General features: G+C 34.5%; 1 protein-coding gene across 1 annotated transcript; it reads left to right on the top strand.

The window, feature by feature from the left end:
- Positions 1-5,474: 5,474 nt before the first annotated feature.
- Positions 5,475-6,851, top strand: LOC125496439 (uncharacterized protein At4g26485-like). Its single transcript, XM_048641886.1, has 4 exons — positions 5,475-5,622; positions 5,708-6,034; positions 6,143-6,335; positions 6,710-6,851. The coding sequence occupies exons 1-4, from the start codon at positions 5,475-5,477 to the stop codon at positions 6,849-6,851; spliced, it is 810 nt and encodes a 269-aa protein (XP_048497843.1).
- The last annotated feature ends 13,497 nt before the right edge of the window (positions 6,852-20,348 follow it).

The following is a 20,348-nucleotide window of genomic DNA, read 5'->3' as shown; positions in this document are numbered from 1 at the left end:
ATCCAGCTGGCTCACAATTGTTAGTGAGATAGGCTCTCAAGTTTTAGTGAGAGAAAGTTCTAAAATCTTTTCATGTGTAGTAAGATGACTGAGTTAGAAGTTCATGGGTGGGTTTTGAAGAAAACCGAGATGGAGAAGAATACTCTGCTACAGTGCTACTGTTTCTCTAGTTTTATTTTTATTTTTATTTTATTTTTCTTTTGTTTTTATTTTCATTAATCTTTATTTCTTTTTCCTTTTCTTTTCTTTTCTTTTCCTTTTTACTAACAACACCAATTTGACCCAACTTTGTAAAGTTCAAGTAATGGTTTTGTTTATTATCTTGTTTTCTTACTAATGTAATTATTTAATCTAACAAAACTTGTTATTATTTGTAACATATATTTATTTAACGAATTAATTGTTACTTTACTTGGGTATAGAGTAACAAAATTTAGTTATACCTTATAATTAAAGGAAAATTTTAATCACTAATTATTATTAATTTATTTAGAAAAGTTTAAATTTTCGGGATATTACAGTTTGGTATAGAAAAATTTGAAGTAAGAAACGGATTTAAAGAAGTGTTTCCATTTCTAATTGTTTGGTATGAGTTATAAATAACAAATACCGTTTCCGAAAGATAAGACACTCCCCCGTTTGTTACCCTTGTCAAACTAGCGGAAACAAATTATGTAGGATTCAAATACATGAACTTTGAAATGAAAATGTGAAAGTTTAACCACTAATCCACTACAATTTGAATACCTTTTGACCTCTAACACTTTTATTAAGTAATAATCTTTTCTTACCCCAATTCCATTGGAAATGTTGTTTTTTTTATATCCATTCCCTTAAAATGTTTTGTCTATAATTGATCATGACTTGGGCTATGTTCTGTTCAACTTATTTTAACTTATTTCAGTAAAAAATAAGATAAATTCAGATAAGATAATGGTTCAACTTATCTTCACTCATTTCGGAAAAAATAAGATAAGATAAGTTCAGATAAGTTGAATCAAACGGACCCTTAGTGTCCCTTTCCAATCTTGCACTTGACAAAATATTACGAAAAGTTAATAAAATCAATTATGAAATTTATGAATAATAATATATTTGATAATTGTAACTGATTCGAGGCATCACAATTTTGATAGGTAGATCTTAAAAGAGTTCCGACACGATTCAAGGCTATGCTAGATTTTGAAAGCGTATTTCGCCACCACTGGTTCGTAGTTTCCAAGTGACGAACACCCCTAAGGTGATGCAACTATCTCCAATTGTTATAGGAGATTGTAACTATGGTAAGAATTGCTCAAGTTTTAGTTGAAGGTTTGGGTCTGGGGTTATTCTGAATGAAAGATATGCAAAATAGAAAGGAGCATTATATGGAACGAAAAAACATGCCCGAAGAAAAAAGAAATCATCCTCAACCTCAAATGTACGTGCACACTACACAATTTAGTGCGGGAGCACGAAAGTTCCCGCCTAGCTTCGCGTTTAGAATTTCGGCAAACTGGTGCGAGCACATTATAGGATCAGGTGCGACAGAATCAAAGAAAACAAATTGCCCGTGTCCCCGTGTAACTAGAATTACTAATGGAGATTGTTTGAAATTTTCCCAAAACGTTTCCCCGACGTTTTCTCACTGTTAGAATTAGCGTTTCCCCGTGTCTGTTTAATTACGTGTCGCGTTTTCGTGTAACTTAGTCGCTAGGCATCAAGGCATTGGGGTACCATGTGTTGCTAGGCCAACACTCCCCTATAGAGACTTATTCTTCCGTAGCCTTAAATAACCAGTGAACACCCACATCGCAGTAACACAGTAATAAGACATCATGGGACCAAATGAACTATGTTGCATGCGACGAAACTTCGGGTCTGTCATTTTTCGGGCCAACGAAGACAATGGTCTAGACGGTTTCCCAAGACGAGGTCCTGAAGTTCCCAAATGTGCACAGGCAGTAGTGCCAATGTATTTTAAAGACTTTGTTTATATAAAATCTATACAAATATATCAAAAGGCGTTCTTATCAAAGGAATGGTGCCACGTGACACTCCTCTCAAGCTTCTAATACACATGGTTATAATCTCATGTAAAAAATATTAACAATGTGTAGTTATTAGGATTCGAACACATGACCTTTGAAATGAAAATGTGAAAGTTTAACCATTAATCCACTACAATTTAAAAACTTAATGTATCAAAGTAAAACATAATAAAGTCTTATAATTGTATGTATTTATAAAGAATAGACAAGTCTTTTGATACCTCCAACGCTTTTATTAAGTAATAATCTTATTTTACCCCAATTCCATTGAAAATATTTTTTTTTAATCTCCATTCCCTTCAAATGTTTTGTCTATAACTGATCATGACTTGGACTATATTCTGTTCAACTTATTTTAACTTATTTTAGAAAAAATAAGGTAAGTTCATATAAGATAATGGTTCAACTTATCTTCACTCATTTTAGAAAAATTAAGATAAGATAAGATAAGTTCATATAAGATAAGTTCAGATACGATAAGATAAGATAATTGAATCAAACAGACACTTAACGTCCATTTTCAATTTTGCACTAGACAAAATATTACGAAAAGTTAATAAAATCAATTATGAAATTTATGAATAATAATATATTTGATAATTGTAACTGACTCGAGGCATCACGGTTTTGGTATATAGATCTTAAAAGAGTTGCGACACGATTTAAGGCTATGCTAGATTTTTGAAAACGTATTTTGCCACCACTGGTTCGTAGTTTCCAAGTGATGAACACCCCTAAGGTAATGCAACTATCTTCGATTGTTATCGGAAATTGGAACTATGGTAAGAATTGCTCAAGTTTTTAGTTGAAGGTTGGAGCCTGGGGTTATTCTGAATGAAAGATACGCAAAACAAAAAAAAGCATTTATATGGAACGAAAAAACATGCCCGAAGAAAAAAGAAATCATCTGCAAACTCAAATGTACGTGCACACTACACAATTTAGTGCGGGAGCACGAAAGTTCCCGCCTAGCTTCCCCTTTAGAATTTCGACAAAGTGGTGCGAGCACATTATAGGAACAGGTGCGAGAGGATCAAACAAAACAAACTGGCTGAACCAAGTAAGTGTTAGCCCAGTGGTGTGGGGACTGGCTTTGGTAGGACGGACCCGTGTTCGAATCCCCCAACACTCTTGGGAGAGGAATGGAACCTAACCACCCTGAACTTGTCCTCGATCCGGATGTATCCCGAAGGGTGAACCAGGTGCAAATAAACACACAACAACAAAAAAAAAAAACTGGCCGTACACATTAGGAAAACATATAGGAAGGTTCTCCAAAGCACTAACACATGAGATTTATGAGAATATCATGATACACCTTGTATATAAGCATATTGTATAAGCATAGAGGTTGTATAGAGACCAGGGTCAGAGTCAAATTCGGACTTGGACTGTATCAGAATTTGAACCAAATTGGACCAATCAAAGATTCTAGTCCAGTCCTCAGTCCATTGAGAATCATGATTCCGGGTTCCCAGTCCGGTCCTCGGTCCACATAAAACCACGATTTTTGGTTTACAATTCCATCCTGTCCATACCCGAAAAATTTCGGTCTTGACTGTTGGATCAATTTTTCTATTGTTATTAGTAAAAAAAAGTTAAAAGCTACTAACCTACAATTTATTGCCTTCAGGATTATTGTTGTTAGAATTATTAAATTTTAATGTATCTAATTTACAAATTCGTTTAAATCTAAACAAAAAAACATTATTTTCAAAAAAAATACCGATGAAGGTATTTTCAAAAAAAAAAATACAGATAAAGGTGCAACAGGTGCAAAGCTGGTCCAGACCAGGGTAATTCTGGCACAGATCGGACCCGGTCCTAGTGCACAAAATTTCTAGATTCAAATCTGATCATCCAATTAGTCCCGATCTGATCCCATCCTGGGCTGGTGCACACCCATAGAATTAATAAGCACGCACTCCCTCTATCTCATAATCCTTCTCACGTTTCTTCTCCTTTTCTTTTTGATGAGTTATTGGCTTATCTTTTATTAATTGAGTCAAAAGCCTTAATTGGCAGTCAATACAAACTACCAAATATTAATAGAGACTAAAAGGAAAAGAAAGGTACAATTTAGGAACAAAGGGAGACCCATTAACACCATGCAAGAAATTCATTTTCACAACGAAGGCCCTACTTCGCTAAAGCGTCGGCCATACCATTTGCTTCTCTACCTTTGTGAGTGATGCTTATGTTAAGCCAAGCTTTTCAGGAAATTCTGATGAAGTTGAGAGCAAAACCTAGATTCCATGGTTCTCCGGACTCTTGGTTACACCATTGAACTGCATTGCAAGAGTCTGACTCTACAATAATGGGAGAGCGATTGATTCGATCACTGGCTAGAGTTATTTTAAGGCTAGAGTTATTTTAATTGCTCCGAGAATTGCAAATACTTCCGCCAAGTTTATCTCTATGACAGGAATTGGGCTTGAGAAGATACAAAAAATAATACTCGCGTCATTACGAAGAACACCTCCAATCGCAGCTTGAGAGAGAGAGAGGGGTCAAAGGAGGCATCAACATTCCATTTTAATGATCCCATGGTGGAGGAGACCAAAAGGTAAGGTCTTTACGTGAGTTAGCCATAATATGCAAGAGTTGGAGGAGATCTGATCCCATCCTGGGCTGGTGCACACCCATAGAATAAGCATGTACTCCCTCTATCTCATAATCCTTCTCACGTTTCTTCTCCTTATCCAATTTATTTTCACTATCTTATTCTATCTATGATCAATCTTTACGTTATATACTCTACTTCTTTTCACTATCCCAAATAAAATTATTCTAAATAAAATACTCCCTCTGTTACAAAAAGATGTTATCATTTCTCATTTATTATGTTTCTTATGCACATTTCGTATCATTACACACATAAGAAAATATGTATCAAAAAAGATTCCATATAAATATGCTTTTTATACATTGGAAGAATTTTTAGAAGATTTAAATAGCGCCAAGATTATAAATATATTTATAATGGAAACATTTTTTCAAAAAAGGAGTAATGGGAACATATTTCAATAGAAGGAGTAGAAACTCATGAAGACGGATTAAAAAGCCAACGCAATGCACCAATTTACATGAAGTAACCAAACATCATTTGAACTTATGGAATATAAAAGGTTAGTTATTAAAGCGACAAACTTTGCATGCAACTCATCAGATTTACCTTTTCTCGCAATTCCCCGATCCTCGAGCTCCTTTCAATCCTTCCAATTACCAATATCCAATCAATAGATTACCCAAAAAATCCACTTCCTTGATTTGAAGGGCAACCCAGTAGTTAGCCTTAAATGCGCATGCCAAGTACTTTTTTTTTCATATAAAGGCAGCCAAGAACAACATATATGAAGCAGATTAGATTTTCCCTTAGTAGAAACTAGGATGTGTTCTTAGCTTTGCTATAATATAGAAAATGGGTCAAAAATTGTCCAACTTATGGAAATTTCTGTGTCCAAAAGCAAGAAAAAACCAAGAGATGATCACAAAGCCAATTACGTAATAATTCCTTTCAATGATACTGAGGAGAATCAACTAGAAAGCCACTGCATCGACATATATGATCATCATGCTGAGCCAATATCAAGTTCGAGCACCGTCGAAACCATTGAAAGTCATTACAACAACTTGGATGTTCTAATTACTCCTCACATTGTGATTGATCTCAAAAGTGGTGAATGGTGATGAAGAAGATGCTACGACGACGACGAAGAAGAAAAGCAAGAATACAAAGAAAAAGAACAAAAATGGGAAGAAATTAGTCATAGAACATGGTGATAAGCAAGTAATACCAGAAATTGTCTTGGAAAAAAATGTTACTAATACTGTTATTAATCGTTTGCCTAGTGTTCCAAAAGAAATAGTAAGGAAAATAGGATCGTACACTAGCGCACAGAGAATACTACTCGTTGGTGAGGGTGACTTCTCTTTCTCCTCTTGTTTGGCTGTTGCTTTCGGTACTTCGCATAATATAACTGCCACTTCTCTAAACTCCGAAGGTAAACTACTGTAACATAGTAGAATGTTATCTTATTTCCTAATTCCTTACATAAGTACTGTAACATGGTAGAAAGTTTCTAATAGTTTGTTGTTGTTGAATTTGACAGACTTTCTGATCAATAACTACGCAAAATTCTTGACCAACAAAGCACAGCTTGAGACTCGAGGCAGCATGGTCCTTCACGACGTTGATTCCAGGATTATGCTGAAACATCCAATTATTGGCAGCATGGTATTTGGTCGTATCATCTTCAATTTTCCACATGCTGGAAAATTTGGTAAAACTGATACTGAACTGCGGTAAGCGTTATTTGTCGTTCCAACCGCTAGTCCAGTCCATAGAGTAGTAGTGACTCATTGTACGTGGAGTCTGAGATTGATACATCAACTTACTAAGTAAAGTATTCACTAGAAATAAACAATTAAAAAATAATTAACATTGTTGATTTGGACTTTACCAATTAATGATGTTTATCTCTAGTGGATAGATTACTCATTAAGTGTTCGAAAACAAGCCAAGTAAATGGAGAATGCAGAAATAAGGCAAAAAATACACATTTTTGTATGGAGTGCAAATGATAAATACACTAAATTTGCAGCACGTTGAACATAGATTGTGCAGTTTTTTCGTTGGAGTCTAATTGACATTATAACATCATTGTTAATTTTGGCAGTTTACATCAAAAGCTGGTGAGGGGTTTCTTGAAGAACGCAAAGAAGATGATCGGAGAAGATGGTGAGATACACATCACCTCGAAATCGAATGGATTTTTTCTTGAGTGGGATATCCCAAAAATTGGAAGTGATCACTGTTAAATATAGTGTTACAAGCTGTCCAGAAGTGACAGATCATCAGCAACAGCCAAAGCCACCCGATGATACAGCCACCTCAGCATAAGTTTGTTAGAGAGTTTGTTAAGTCTGTTAGTCCTTTCTTTTACTTTCTGTTATTCTCTTTCTTTCTTTAGTAAGTTTCTTTTCTCTCCTGTAAAGATATAAATAGATTGTCTTGTATCTTCTTTCATTCATTTCAGAAAATTAGCATATCTCAGTGTTGTAATAATTCAGTCAATAATGAATTAGTTCTAAGCCTGAGCTCCCAATGTAGAGCAATGATGGAGAAAATTCTGCTTGTCTTCTACTGATTACTTCTCCTATTATATTTCTTCATTCCTGCTGCAACACTGAGATTTATAACATGGTATCAGAGCACCAGGACTCAATTTTTGAAAACAAAGATCATTCATATTTGATCTGAATCAGAATTTGAAGGTAAAATCTTCCGATTATCTCAAAATTTCTTCTGATTAGTTTCCAGCTGAAAAATATTGCAAATTCTTGAAATTCTTTGCATAATTAGTAATCAAATGCGAAATTGATGAATTGATTACTTTCTACAAAGTGAAATCTGTCATTTGACGAATCTCAAAATCTTCTTTTCTCTCTTCTTTCCTTCTGATTCTTTTGATCTATCTTTCTGAAATCAAATTGATAATCTGCAATGTCTTCTTCTTCTTCTCCATCTACTAATTCCACTGAAATAGAAAATATACAAAGTCCTATTTCACCTTATTACATACATCCATCAGATAATCCAGGAATGAAACTGATTTCTTTGCAATTTGATGGAAGATGTTACACTGACTGGAAGCGTTCAATGTTGATTAGCTTATCTGCTAAAAATAAACTAGGTTTTGTAGATGGAACAATTACTAAACCTAAACCTGATGATCCTGTGTTTAACGCTTGGGATAGACGCAATAATATGTTAATTTCTTGGTTGCTTGGAGTGTTAGATCAGAATATTGCCAGAAGTGTGCTGTATTTTAGAACTGCTCATGAAATTTGGACCAATCTTGAAGAAAGATATGGTCAGTCCTCTGGAACTCAGTTATTTTCACTCAAACAATCTTTGAGTGATCTTAAACAAGGACAAGATGATATCTCAACCTATTACACTAAACTGAAGATGCTGTGGGATCAATTGGATTCAATTGATCCAATACCTGTTTGTGATTGCAAGAATTGCACATGTGCAATCACAAGAAAACTTCTCAAATCTCAACAAGACAGGAGGTTAATTGAGTTCATGATGAAACTGAATGAAGGATATGAAGTTATCAGGGGTAGTATACTGATGATGTCACCTCTACCTATGATATCCCAAGCTTATAGACTGTTGATGCAAGAAGAGAAACACAGGCAGTTGTCACACCATTACAATGGTACTGAGGATAACATGGCTTTTGCTGTGTACAAAAAGAGGTTTGGAGACAATGGAGATAGAAATAAGAATTATAATGGTTCTTACAACAACAATTTTTCAGACAGATTTAGAGAAAATGGAGATAAACAAAGAAGTTACAGTGGTTCCTACAACACTACAGACAGGCAGAAATTTGGTAATGAACCTAGGAGGTGGAGTAATCTTTACTGTGATCATTGTCACATGAATGGACATACTAAGCAGACATGTTACAAGATTGTTGGCTATCCAACTAACCATTTCAAGAAGAAAGCTGCTGTAGCTTATAATGATGATAAGGAAGAGGTGAAGACTGCAATGTCTTATACACCAAATCAGTGTGATATGTTTATGCAGATGATGAACCAGCATCAATCAAATGCAACAGAAGTTCAATCTACAGCTTCAGCACATGTAGCAGGTACATATTGTCTCACTTCTCTTTCCAATACACTATGGATAGTAGATAGTGGTGCAAGTGACCATATGTGCTATGATTTGTCTATGTTCACATCTTACAAACATGCATCTAAGGAGCAGTTTATCACAATTCCAAATGGTAATAAAGTACAAGTAACACATATAGGGAATATAGACTTGCAGAATGGTCTAAAGCTATCTAATGTGTTATTTGTTCCAGAATTCAAGTTTAATCTTGTTTCTATACCTAGGATCTGTAAGGATTTACAGTGCTCTGCTATTTTTGATCACAATGCTTGCTATATACAGGGCCTTTCAACGAGGCCACAACTTCTTGGTAGGCTACAGAATGGGTTATACTACTTGGAAGCTTCATTGACACCTTCCAGTTCAGACTCAGGTCATTCACTTGCTTTGATGAATGTACATACTGTCAATAAGGCCAAACTTTGGCATCTTAGAATGGGACATTTGCCTGTTGGTCAACTACATCATGTTTTACCTATGTTTGACAATAAGACAACATTAGAATGTTTCTGTCAAATATGCCCTACTGCTAAACAAACCAGAATTTGTTTTCCTTCTAGCAGTATAAAAACCTCTATTGCTTTCCAGCTGTTGCATATAGATGTGTGGGGAGCTTACAGAATTTCTACAAGTCATGGCTGTAAATTTTTTCTCACAATAGTGGATGACTTTACAAGAATGACATGGGTGTTTTTGCTTCATCATAAATCTGTCATATTCTATTCTGTCCTCAGTTTATACAATATGCAGAGACACATTTCAAAGCTACTATACAATATGTTAGAACTGATAATGCACCTGAATTGTGTGAAGGAGTTTTGAAGCAATATTATTTGAGTAAAGGGGTTATTAATCAAAGAAGTTGCCCTGATACACCTCAACAAAATGGAGTTGTTGAGAGGAAACATAGGCATATATTGGAGATTGCTCGAGCTTTATTTTTTCAAGCCAAACTTCCTGCTCAATATTGGGGAGAGAGTGTCTTATGTGCAGTACACCTTATGAATAGAATGCCATTATCTGTTTTGAACAATGTTAGCCCCTATGAAAAGTTACATGGTTCAGTTCCTAATCTAGACCATCTAAGGGTCTTTGGTTGCCTATGTTTTGTTTCTACACCAAGATCTAATAGGTCAAAATTCCATCCTAAAGCTGTCCCTCATGTTTTTCTTGGCTATCCTAGTAACCACAAAGCTTACAAGGTTCTTAATCTACAAACTTTTCAAATAACAATTTCTAGAGATGTTGTCTTTCATGAGCAACATTTTCCTTTCCACTATAAACAATCTTCTTCCTCTACTCAATCTTCTTCTGTTTTTCAATTTTTCTTACCTATATCCACTGACTATACTCCTCTTTCCTATGATGATTTACCAGATATTTTTCAATCTCTCAATGATTCAGCACCTATACCTATATCTTCACCTTCTAATACCATCCACTCTCCTCCTTCCTCTCCTACTCCTATACAAACTCACACTTCACCTGTTTCTATTCCCAATACTGACAATTTGGTTGATATTAGCTCACCTTTACCTATTAGAAAAAGTTCCAGAACGATTGTTCCTCCTGCTCATCTATCTGATTTTATATGCAATACTACCATATCTTCTCCTACTTGGTGTGCTCTTATTGCACACACATCTTTGCCTCCTGCTCATCAGGCTCTTATTTCTTCTAATGAACTTCTCATTGAGCCTGTTTCTTATAAAGAAGCAATTTCTGATCCTAGATGGATTGAAGCTATGACAAAAGAGCTTTCTGCTTTGCAACATAACAACACATGGTTGTTAGTTGATCTTCCACATGGTAAAAAGCCTATAGGCTGTAAGTGGGTGTACAAGATTAAGCAGAAATCAGATGGTAGCATTGAAAGATTCAAGGCTAGGTTGGTAGCCAAAGGTTATAATCAAAAGTGGGGCATTGATTATGAAGAAACATTTTCTCCAGTGATTAAGATGACAACAGTGAGGTGTTTAATTGCTTTAGCAGCTAGCAAGGGTTGGACTTTGTTCCAACTTGATGTGAACAATGCGTTTCTACATGGGGACTTGAAAGAAGAAGTGTACATGCATGTTCCAGAAGGGCTGCCTAATCCTCACAACAAGGTTTGCAAGCTTGTCAAATCATTGTATGGTCTTAAACAAGCTAGTAGGCAATGGTTTGCCAAGCTTGTGGGGGAGCTGTTACTCAAAGGTTTTCATCAGTCTAAAAATGATTATTCATTGTTCATCAAACACACTCATGGCCATATCACAATTTTGGCTGTATATGTAGATGATATAATCATCACAGGTGATGATTTGGAGGTCATACATGATATTAAATCACACTTGGATGCTGTGTTCAGTATTAAAGATCTTGGCAAGCTGAGTTTTTTCTTAGGCATTGAAATAGGTTATCTGGAGTCTGGTATTTGTCTCACTCAAAAGAAATTCACAAAAGAATTACTTCATACTGCTGGTATACAAGATACAAAAGCAGTAGCTACTCCTCTTCCTCTCAATCTAAAGTTGTCTGCTGATCAAGGTGCCCTTTTTGAGGATCCTAGTACCTACAGATGCTTAGTAGGGAAATTAAATTTCCTTACACACACACGACCAGATCTAGCCTATACAGTTCAACACCTCAGCCAATTTCTTCAGGCACCAAGGGTTCCACATTATGAGGCTCTTGTTCATGCTCTTAAATATGTTGCCTCTACAATAGGGCAAGGAATATTGTTGAATGCTTCTGACCAGCTTACCTTACAAGCATATTCAGATTCAGATTGGGGTGCTTGCATAGACTCAAGAAGGTCCATTTCAGGGTATATTCTTCTCCTGGGCAAGTCACCAGTTAGTTGGAAATCTAAGAAGCAAGGCATAGTCTCTAAGAGTTCCTCTGAAGCAGAATACAGAGCTATGTCTGCTGCTGCCAGTGAAGTTACTTGGCTTGTCAGGCTTCTTGAAGAATTGGGGATTACTAAGCTGAAGCCAGTGACTTTGCATTGTGATAATCAAAGTTCCATTCACATTGCTAAAAATCCTGTACATCATGAACGAACCAAGCATATAGAGATTGATGTACATTTCACCAGAGACAAGGTCTTGGAAGGGTTATTGCAGCTTACATATTTGCCAACTACTTCCCAACTTGCAGATGTGTTCACAAAGGTTTTGCCTTCTCAACAGTTCACATATTTGCTGTCCAAACTTGGCATGGTTAACACCTTGCCTAGTTTGAGGGGGGGGTGTTAAATATAGTGTTACAAGCTGTCCAGAAGTGACAGATCATCAGCAACAGCCAAAGCCACCTGATGATACAACCACCTCAGCATAAGTTTGTTAGAGAGTTTGTTAAGTCTGTTAGTCCTTTCTTTTACTTTCTGTTATTCTCTTTCTTTCTTTAGTAAGTTTCTTTTCTCTCCTGTAAAGATATAAATAGATTGTCTTGTATCTTCTTTCATTCATTTCAGAAAATTAGCATATCTCAGTGTTGTAATAATTCAGTCAATAATGAATTAGTTCTAAGCCTGAGCTCCTAATGTAGAGCAATGATGGAGAAAATTCTGCTTGTCTTCTACTGATTACTTCTCCTATTATATTTCTTCATTCCTGTTGCAACACTGAGATTTATAACATGGTATCAGAGCACCAGGACTCAATTTTTGAAAACAAAGATCATTCATATTTGATCTGAATCAGAATTTGAAGGTAAAATCTTCCGATTATCTCAAAATTTCTTCTGATTAGTTTCCAGCTGAAAAATATTGCAAATTCTTGAAATTCTTTGCATAATTAGTAATCAAATGCGAAATTGATGAATTGATTACTTTCTACAAAGTGAAATCTGTCATTTGACGAATCTCAAAATCTTCTTTGGATTAAATTTACTCCAAGAAGTAAAGTTTAAACGTAGCAAGTATCCTGGCTATAATACCAAGTATGGGTTTGGAGGGGACAAGGACTTCGATTGTAGTAACAGCAAAACCTACAAGTTTGGTCTTTCACTTAAATGAAAATTCTGGCATCTTATATGAAAACAAGGCTAATGTACTCTAGCAACTTATTGAGTATGGAGTGGGTGAAGTTTTTGTTGTTCTTTCAGCATCAACTAAGGTCCTTTTTGGCAAATAGAGTTTATTAGCTATTAGAGTTTCGAGTTTGATGTTAGAGTTTTAACTTTTTATAATTGTGTTTGGTAACAATTAACTAATTGCTAAAAGCTTATTGTCATGTGTTTGTGTGAACTGACATTTTTAGACATTTTAATACACATGGTAGTACTGTAGTATTATTATTAGAGGCATGAAAGTCATTGAATATATTTTTACCTAATTCTCTTTTTCATCTTGAGAGTTTTTATTCCAAAACTCTCCCTAAAACTCTCTTTTACCAAACACCCTTTTTAGAGTTTTTCAATAATCAACTCTAAAAGTGGTCCAAGACTCTCGTTTTACTCTAAAACTCTAATTGCCAAACACCCCCTTATATGTAATAGGGGTAATATGTCTTTTACTTTGGTTGTTGAACCTTTTTTTAAAAGTATAATGACATTGTTCAAAGTGTATCTAGCTAATTGCAGTTCATGATATTTTATATTACTTTTATTTTATATTAGCTGCTACACTTTTTACAATGGGGTGTTTTATATTAGATGATACACTTTCTTTTTTGGGAAACAAATATTCTCTAATCTCTATCTCTCTCCAATCACATAGGTCCCCATTTCTCTCTCTATCTCTGTCCTCTTCAAAATTGCCTATAAATCCGTATTTTGAAAAATATAACAACTAATATGAAACGGAAGTAGTATATTTTTACATCCAAAAATACATACACATTATCTCACTAAACTTTGTTTGTGATGCTATTTTGAAGTTTTGTATGCATTATTATTCCAAGAAACCTAAAAAATCTATATATGACCCTACCCTCGTGAAGAAAGCAAAGACAGACAAGGGGGGGGGGGGGGGGAAGGCCGGACGTGGGTACTTAAATTTTCTATACAAATATATTAAAAAGGCGTGTGAAAGAAAGTTTATGTGCCACGCGACACTCTCCTTAAATTTTTAATGCAAATGTTCATGTGTACTAAGTGCAATGTATCGAACACATGACCTTTGAAATGAAAAGTAAGAGGTTAACCATCAATAATACACCATGATGACTTTGTTCTTTAATGTTTCAAATAAAATATGATAAAGTCTTGTTATAATAATACTTAGCTAAAAAGACTTAACAAGTATATACTCCTTTCATTTTTTTTATTGCTACATTGTTATATGCACAATAAATTATACAATGTCACTTTCAAGCTTTTTGGAGTGTACTTTTTGATTCATAATGTTAAATAATGAGAAAAAGTGAGAAAGTAGTATTTTTGGGTGGAAAAGTGAAAAACAAATATAAAAGTATTACTTTATAGTGGGCCAAGTACCCCAAATAAGGAAAATATGGCCATGTTTGGCAAATATAGTTTAGAGTTTAGAGTTTTAACTTTTTAATCAACAGATTTAACTGCTGATTTGATAACTTTTTTTTATAAATGTCTTTGGTAAAAATTAACTAATTACTAAAAGCTTATTGCCATTTATTTGTGTAAAATGACATTTAATTTATAGACATTTTAATACATATGTGTACATCTTTAGCACTCTTATTACGTAACTTACAAGAGAATATTGATGTCATATTCTCTTACCACAATTCCTTTTAAGGTATTGTTTTCAAACTCAAAGCTTTTTTAAAAAAATTTACTTATCACGTCGTGACGTGAATTTTTCAATTTCTTAATGGACAAAAAATATGAAAAGTAGCAAAATAAATTATGAAATAAAAAAATAGTAACATATTTGTTTATTGTAATTGATCCGAGGCATCGCCCGAGAAAGAAAACTAGGTTACACCCTAATGATAGAATAACCTAACTCATCCTTGTGAGTGATAAGAGGGAGACCTGGGGAGAGAGCCGGAAAAGAGCTGTCGTTGTTCAAGGTTTTTGCCTCGATTCGCTAGCAAGCATGTCGCCTGATTAACTTCCCTGTAACAAATTAACAATATGGGCGGAAAATGAATTCAGCTTCTTGGCGTCCTGCTCTACGGGAGGTGGATGCTTATTGCTCATTCTTAGTCATCTATATTAGAATGAAATTCTATTGGAATGTCTTGCATATGTTACTAGACACTTCAGACGATCCATAAGGGGTCTAACTATATTAATTTTCTATGAAAAGTGGAAAAATTGAGCATAAGAGGGCCAATCATATCACATTTGAACATGCAATTTTGAATGGAAAATGATCTTGGGGATGACAATCACGTCTTGTTGGGTCAGACACCTGTTTGGATCAATAATGAATTGGTAAAATATCCCTCAACCTAAAACTAACCTATTGAATAAACAGGTTTGAAAAACTCAACTTATAACCATAATATCATAAAAGAATAATGAGAAAAAAAAAACAAAATAACATGAAAAAAAGAAACGAAAAATTAGAGATAAATTCTACTGGAGTAAATTCGCAGCCGAAAACATGAGTTTTCAACGCCTCTCCATAGTCGAAGAAAACCAACCATTGAGATAAAAAACTATAACATTAACTTTAAGTGAAAGTATTGGGTCAGACTGTCTGACGTATTGTTTACTATCAAACGGGCTCAGCCCAATACATCTTCTCTCTCGCAACAACACCACTCCTTGCTTCACTTTCCTCACTCCCTTTTTCTTTTTCACACAAGTGGTCTGCAACTCAAGCAATTACATAATTTCAGAGGAAAATAACTATCAATAACTCCTCAATCAATGAGAACTAAATCACGAAAAAGGAGCAACAAATTAGTGCATAATTCAAAAAAAAAAATCATAGAAAAAACCTGATTGCCGAGAAAATCGAGAGGATGAACGGAATCGCAGTGAGTACCAAGCACGATCATACGGTTGGAAACAGCAATACAAGTAGCAGCGTCAGTGGACAACAAAGAAGATAAGCTTCCTCCTATTCTCTGATACTTGAGCTTCGGCTCATCTTCTTCTTCTTCCTGCTGTTCTTCTTCTGATAAACCGTCTTCTTCTTCTGAGTTTTTTTTTGTTTTTTTTATTTTAGTTAGTTGTTAAATGAAAGAATAAGAAAACTAACTGAAACGATACTATAAGTAACTGAAAACTAAGTTGCTTTCATTTATAACTTATTTTATTTCATTTACTTAAGGTTTGTTTTCAGTTAGAATAAAACACGTAAATGAAACAATAAGATAAGTAACTGAACTTAAAAGACATCCAACTGAAATAAAAAAGATCAACTGAAAAAATTGAAACTAACTGAACAAAAATTGAAACCAACTGAAAAAAATTTGAAACCAACTGAACAAAAATTGAAACCAACTGAAAAAAATTGAAACCAACTGAAAAAAATTGAAACCAACTAAAAGTCGTCCGACCAAATATTATGGTCAGACGCGTCTGACCCAATACCTTCTCTAACTTTAAAAGGTTCAAAATCACTCAATTAATAACAAAAGCCCCAATCTTTAAATAAAGTAAATTTGTTATTTTCATCCCAGTATAAAACAGATTAAGATTGAAAGTTGCTCTACTATATATGCAATTCAGTACAACTTGTCGAGATTTGTTTTCAGGCCCTGTTCACTTTTAGCCAAAATGAATCAACTTTTTTTTGATAATTTTGGGTTCATTCATACATTAAAAGTACCCGAAGGTAGGAATATACAACCTAGTTCAAGACATAAAAGGCCCAACCCAAAATACATCCACTAGACCTTCACAAACCATTTTTTTTGGTAAACATAGCAAATCTTTCATTAACTAATAATGTTAAAACTATTACAATCCGAAATTGGTTGTTTCATACAATAACTATTCACAAAACATTTACTGCAGCAAAACTTGTCAAAAAATTACCACCGAGAAGACCTCAAGCTCAAGTTACAAATATGGCAGAAGAAAGCCTTCATCAGGCACTTATCTTATAACAATGCACTGAGTTCATCAGTTTTTGGCTTCTTGTTTGACCTTGTTTTGCCAAAATGAGTCACTTTTGAATCAAAATTGGTCATTTTTAACAAAAGCCAAAACTTCTAACTTTAAATGAGTCACATCTTTATAGATAAAAGTTATCACTAAGGGACGAATTAAAGTTATCTAAAAAATCTTCTCGGGGACTCTCAGTTTTCCTCTAAACCCTAGATTTCCCTAGCTTCCCCTGCGACATCACTGTCCGCGTCTCTCTCTTCTAGCGTGCGTGGTCGTAGGGTCAACCTCCATGTCAAAGGACCAACTCAACCAAAAGTTTAAGCTGATGGTTGGAGTCCCAAGAATAGTTTTATGCTCTATCACGACCCCTTAAGCAAGAGCCCATTGGGCTTTAAGTGTGGATGCAACACATGTTTTTCCTCATACTTGGCGCTAAATATTCCACTTATGTAATAGGGGTGGTTGAGATTTGAACCCGGCCCATGACCTTTATGTCAGGCTGGCTCTGATACAATGTCAAAGGACCAACTCAACCAAAAGATTAAGTTGATGGTTGGAATCCCGTGAATAGTTTTATGCTCTATCACTTCCTTTTCCCTCCTTCCATAGTTTTCACATAATATATATATGATCCTACCCTCATGAAGAAGCAAAGACATCCAAGAAGGGGGAGGGGTTGGTTGAGCTGACTGTTAGCTTAGTCATCCACATTTGAAAGAAATTATGTTGAACCAAAGTTATTAAAACCGCGATTCAAATATTAAAATCTTACGATTTTACAATTCATATATAGTAGTCAATTCGATTCACAATCCTATACATTTCTTTTAACTAGCGAAAACCTCGCAAATCTAAATCATGCTGACAAAGCAAAGATAGATATTGTTAGTTATTGCCAATATGGTGGGTGAACAACTATTTTTTCCAATTTTTAGGTTTTTTAACTTATAATTTTAGCACATTCAATGAAGATTGAGTGCAATATCTTGATTCTACGATTTGTTTTTTGCCATATTTCTAATTTTAGGTGAAACGAAATAGTATTTGATAAACCTTCTAATTATTTTCTGCTTCCATATCCTAGTTTATGTACTCTTGCTTAAAGATATTAGATTTGTTTCTCCCTAGCTTGTTAGAGTATATGTACCTCAAAATAATCGAAGAACAAGACAATTGCTGGAAACCAGCGTTCCTACATTCTTTAGTTGATCTGCCAACATCTTGACTCGTTGACAATATGCAAAGATAGGCCAGGCCCTGAGCCTTGTTTGAAGGGGCATTGGCCCAGGGCCCAAGCTTAAAAGGGGCCCAATCGTAAGAAAAAAATAAAAAGTTTAGCTAGCAATAATTTTGGAAAGGGGCGTGAATTACAGAAGAAAGAGAAACTGTTTAACCTTCCCAAACGCTTTTTCATCTTCTTCATTTATTCTCTCTCCTTCCAACTTCCAAGACCCAAATTTATTGTTCTTTTAATTTCTATAATTTTCTCTAACCACCATTAAAACCATGAAAAATTTTCATATTTCCCAAAATATAGTTGTTAACCTCCTCTTAAATATAGCTGTGAGAATTTGTTCTCTACAATTTAAATAGAGGAAAATTGCATTTGTTTGATGCATTACTCATAAATTTTACTCTCAATCAATTGAAATTATTAAGAAATTTTCGATTTTTTTTGGAAATCTTGGCTGACTGTCGATTGAAAGATTGCGTACAGAATCTCAGAAAGTCAAGAACAGTCGAATGCAGTTTCGATTTCTCTGCTTCATCGACTGAATTTCAATTTGTTTGCTACTATTTTGACTTTTATCTTTTGTTTGTTTGATTATTTAAAGTGTGAAATCCTAACTTTTGAAGTCTTGGAAGGGTAGTGTAAGGAAGTCTTGGAAGGTTAGTGTGAGGAGTTGGCAAGGAGAAGTACTTCTTGATATTCATGAGTTTTTCACAAGGACAGCAAGAATTTGCCTGGTTGCAAAGGTTTTTTTCCAACTTTTGTATTGTTTACTTAGAATTGTTTGTTTTATTTTAAGATTTGTCATTATTATGGTGATATTTTGAGTGTTAATTGTTTTAGGGGAAGTTTGAAGAATTTGTTGTTACAATTAAGTTTATTTTTGCTTTTGAAGGAATTGTAAATGGAGTTATTGGGTTTATGAATTTTTGTTTATCTTGTGGATGTTTTAGTTATTTTCTTTGAATAGGAGGATTTTATTTGTAAAATTGCATTCGTTATAACAACAGGTTTATTTTGATTGAAGTACCATCATATATTCATATGTTTTTAATTTGTTCTATTATAAATTGCATTTTTTAAGGGGGCCCAATCTACTATTTTGCCTAGGGGCCCAAAAAGATCAGGACCGGGCCTGTGCGAAGACATTTGGGAAACTATCCATAATGGTGTTTGAAAACTCTTGCTCATAAGTCATAACACTGAAGTTTTTACTATCTTGGAATGTCCCACAAATGATTCTACTTCTCCATGGTCATGGAATCAGGTTATAGGTCGGGTTCGTGTTCGGGTCAAGTAAAATCGGGTTGAGAACCCCTAACATGAACCTGATCTGTTTTAATTTTAGGGTCAATATCATCAACCCTAACCTAATCTGAAAGTTATCGTAGATAGATAGTAGTTGCATAAATCCATTGGAAGACTGTTGCATCAAGGAATAATTTCTTGTCATCGTTCGTCAGGACCTTTCTTTTTCCTCTTCCGATGTGATAATGTGATCAGTGATTTTGCGAGAACGAGATTGAATCTTGAATAGTTCTGCCCAAATAATTTGGATATTGGGGAGAATATATGTGATCTTACCATTAAACTATGACACGTGCATGTGACAAAATATTAATTCCAAACTATATTTTACATTTTTTCTTTAATTATACAGTATTACAAATTATAAAAGTTTAATTTTTGTAATGTACTAATTCAAATGAAATAAAGAAGATCACACATGACTATGTTTTTTTATACATTGGAAAATGATCTTTTAGAATGGAAATTTTGACAGAGGGAGTAAGACCTTGTTCTTTTGGACTGAATTAAACTTAATTCGTACAAACTGATCTGAATTGAAATTATAAGAAGAAAATAACTAAATTAAACTTGTTTGAACGAAACTAGAATGAACTGATTTGTCTAAATTAAACCGAATTTTCATTAATTCAGTCCAAAAGAACAAAGACTACTTCCTGGAGACCGATTACAAAGCCAATGCAATGCACCAATTTACATGAAATAACTAATAAACATCATTTGACCTATGGAATATAAAAGGTTAGTTACTGATAGACAAACTTTGCATGCAACTCATTAAATTCACATTCTCGTAATTCTCTTACTCTTATTTTCCCCATGAAAACGAGGGTGTGGTGCACCCTCCGATCCTCGAGCTCCTTTCAATTGTGTCTCTTCGTCAACTTTAACCCGAAAAATAAAATAAAAATCCTTTCGATTACCAACAGCCACTTGATACATTATCCATTCCCTTAATTTGGAGGGTAACCTAGTAGTTAGCCTTAAATGCGCATGCTAAGTACTCTTTTTCCATAAGAAGGCAACCAAGAACAACATATTAGAAACAGATAACATTTATCCTTAGTAGAAACTAGGATGTTCTCTTAGCTTTGTTATATTCTATAAA

Source organism: Beta vulgaris, chromosome 4, assembly GCF_026745355.1.
Source record: "Beta vulgaris subsp. vulgaris cultivar EL10 chromosome 4, EL10.2, whole genome shotgun sequence".
Classification (NCBI taxonomy): Eukaryota; Viridiplantae; Streptophyta; class Magnoliopsida; order Caryophyllales; family Amaranthaceae; genus Beta; species Beta vulgaris.
Note: the sequence above shows the minus strand (reverse complement) of the source record. Positions and strands in the feature narration are given on the sequence as shown.

What these genes read in the sequence shown, in the direction of transcription:
- LOC125496439 (XM_048641886.1), top strand. Translation starts at nt 5,475, where the DNA reads ATGGAAATTTCTGTGTCCAAAAGCAAGAAAAAACCAAGAGATGATCAC. An exon ending in TCATGCTGAGCCAATATCAA is followed by an intron (nt 5,623 to 5,707) that starts GTTCGAGCACCG and finishes TGATCTCAAAAG; the next exon opens with TGGTGAATGGTGATGAAGAA. An exon ending in AAAACTGATACTGAACTGCG is followed by an intron (nt 6,336 to 6,709) that starts GTAAGCGTTATT and finishes TAATTTTGGCAG; the next exon opens with TTTACATCAAAAGCTGGTGA.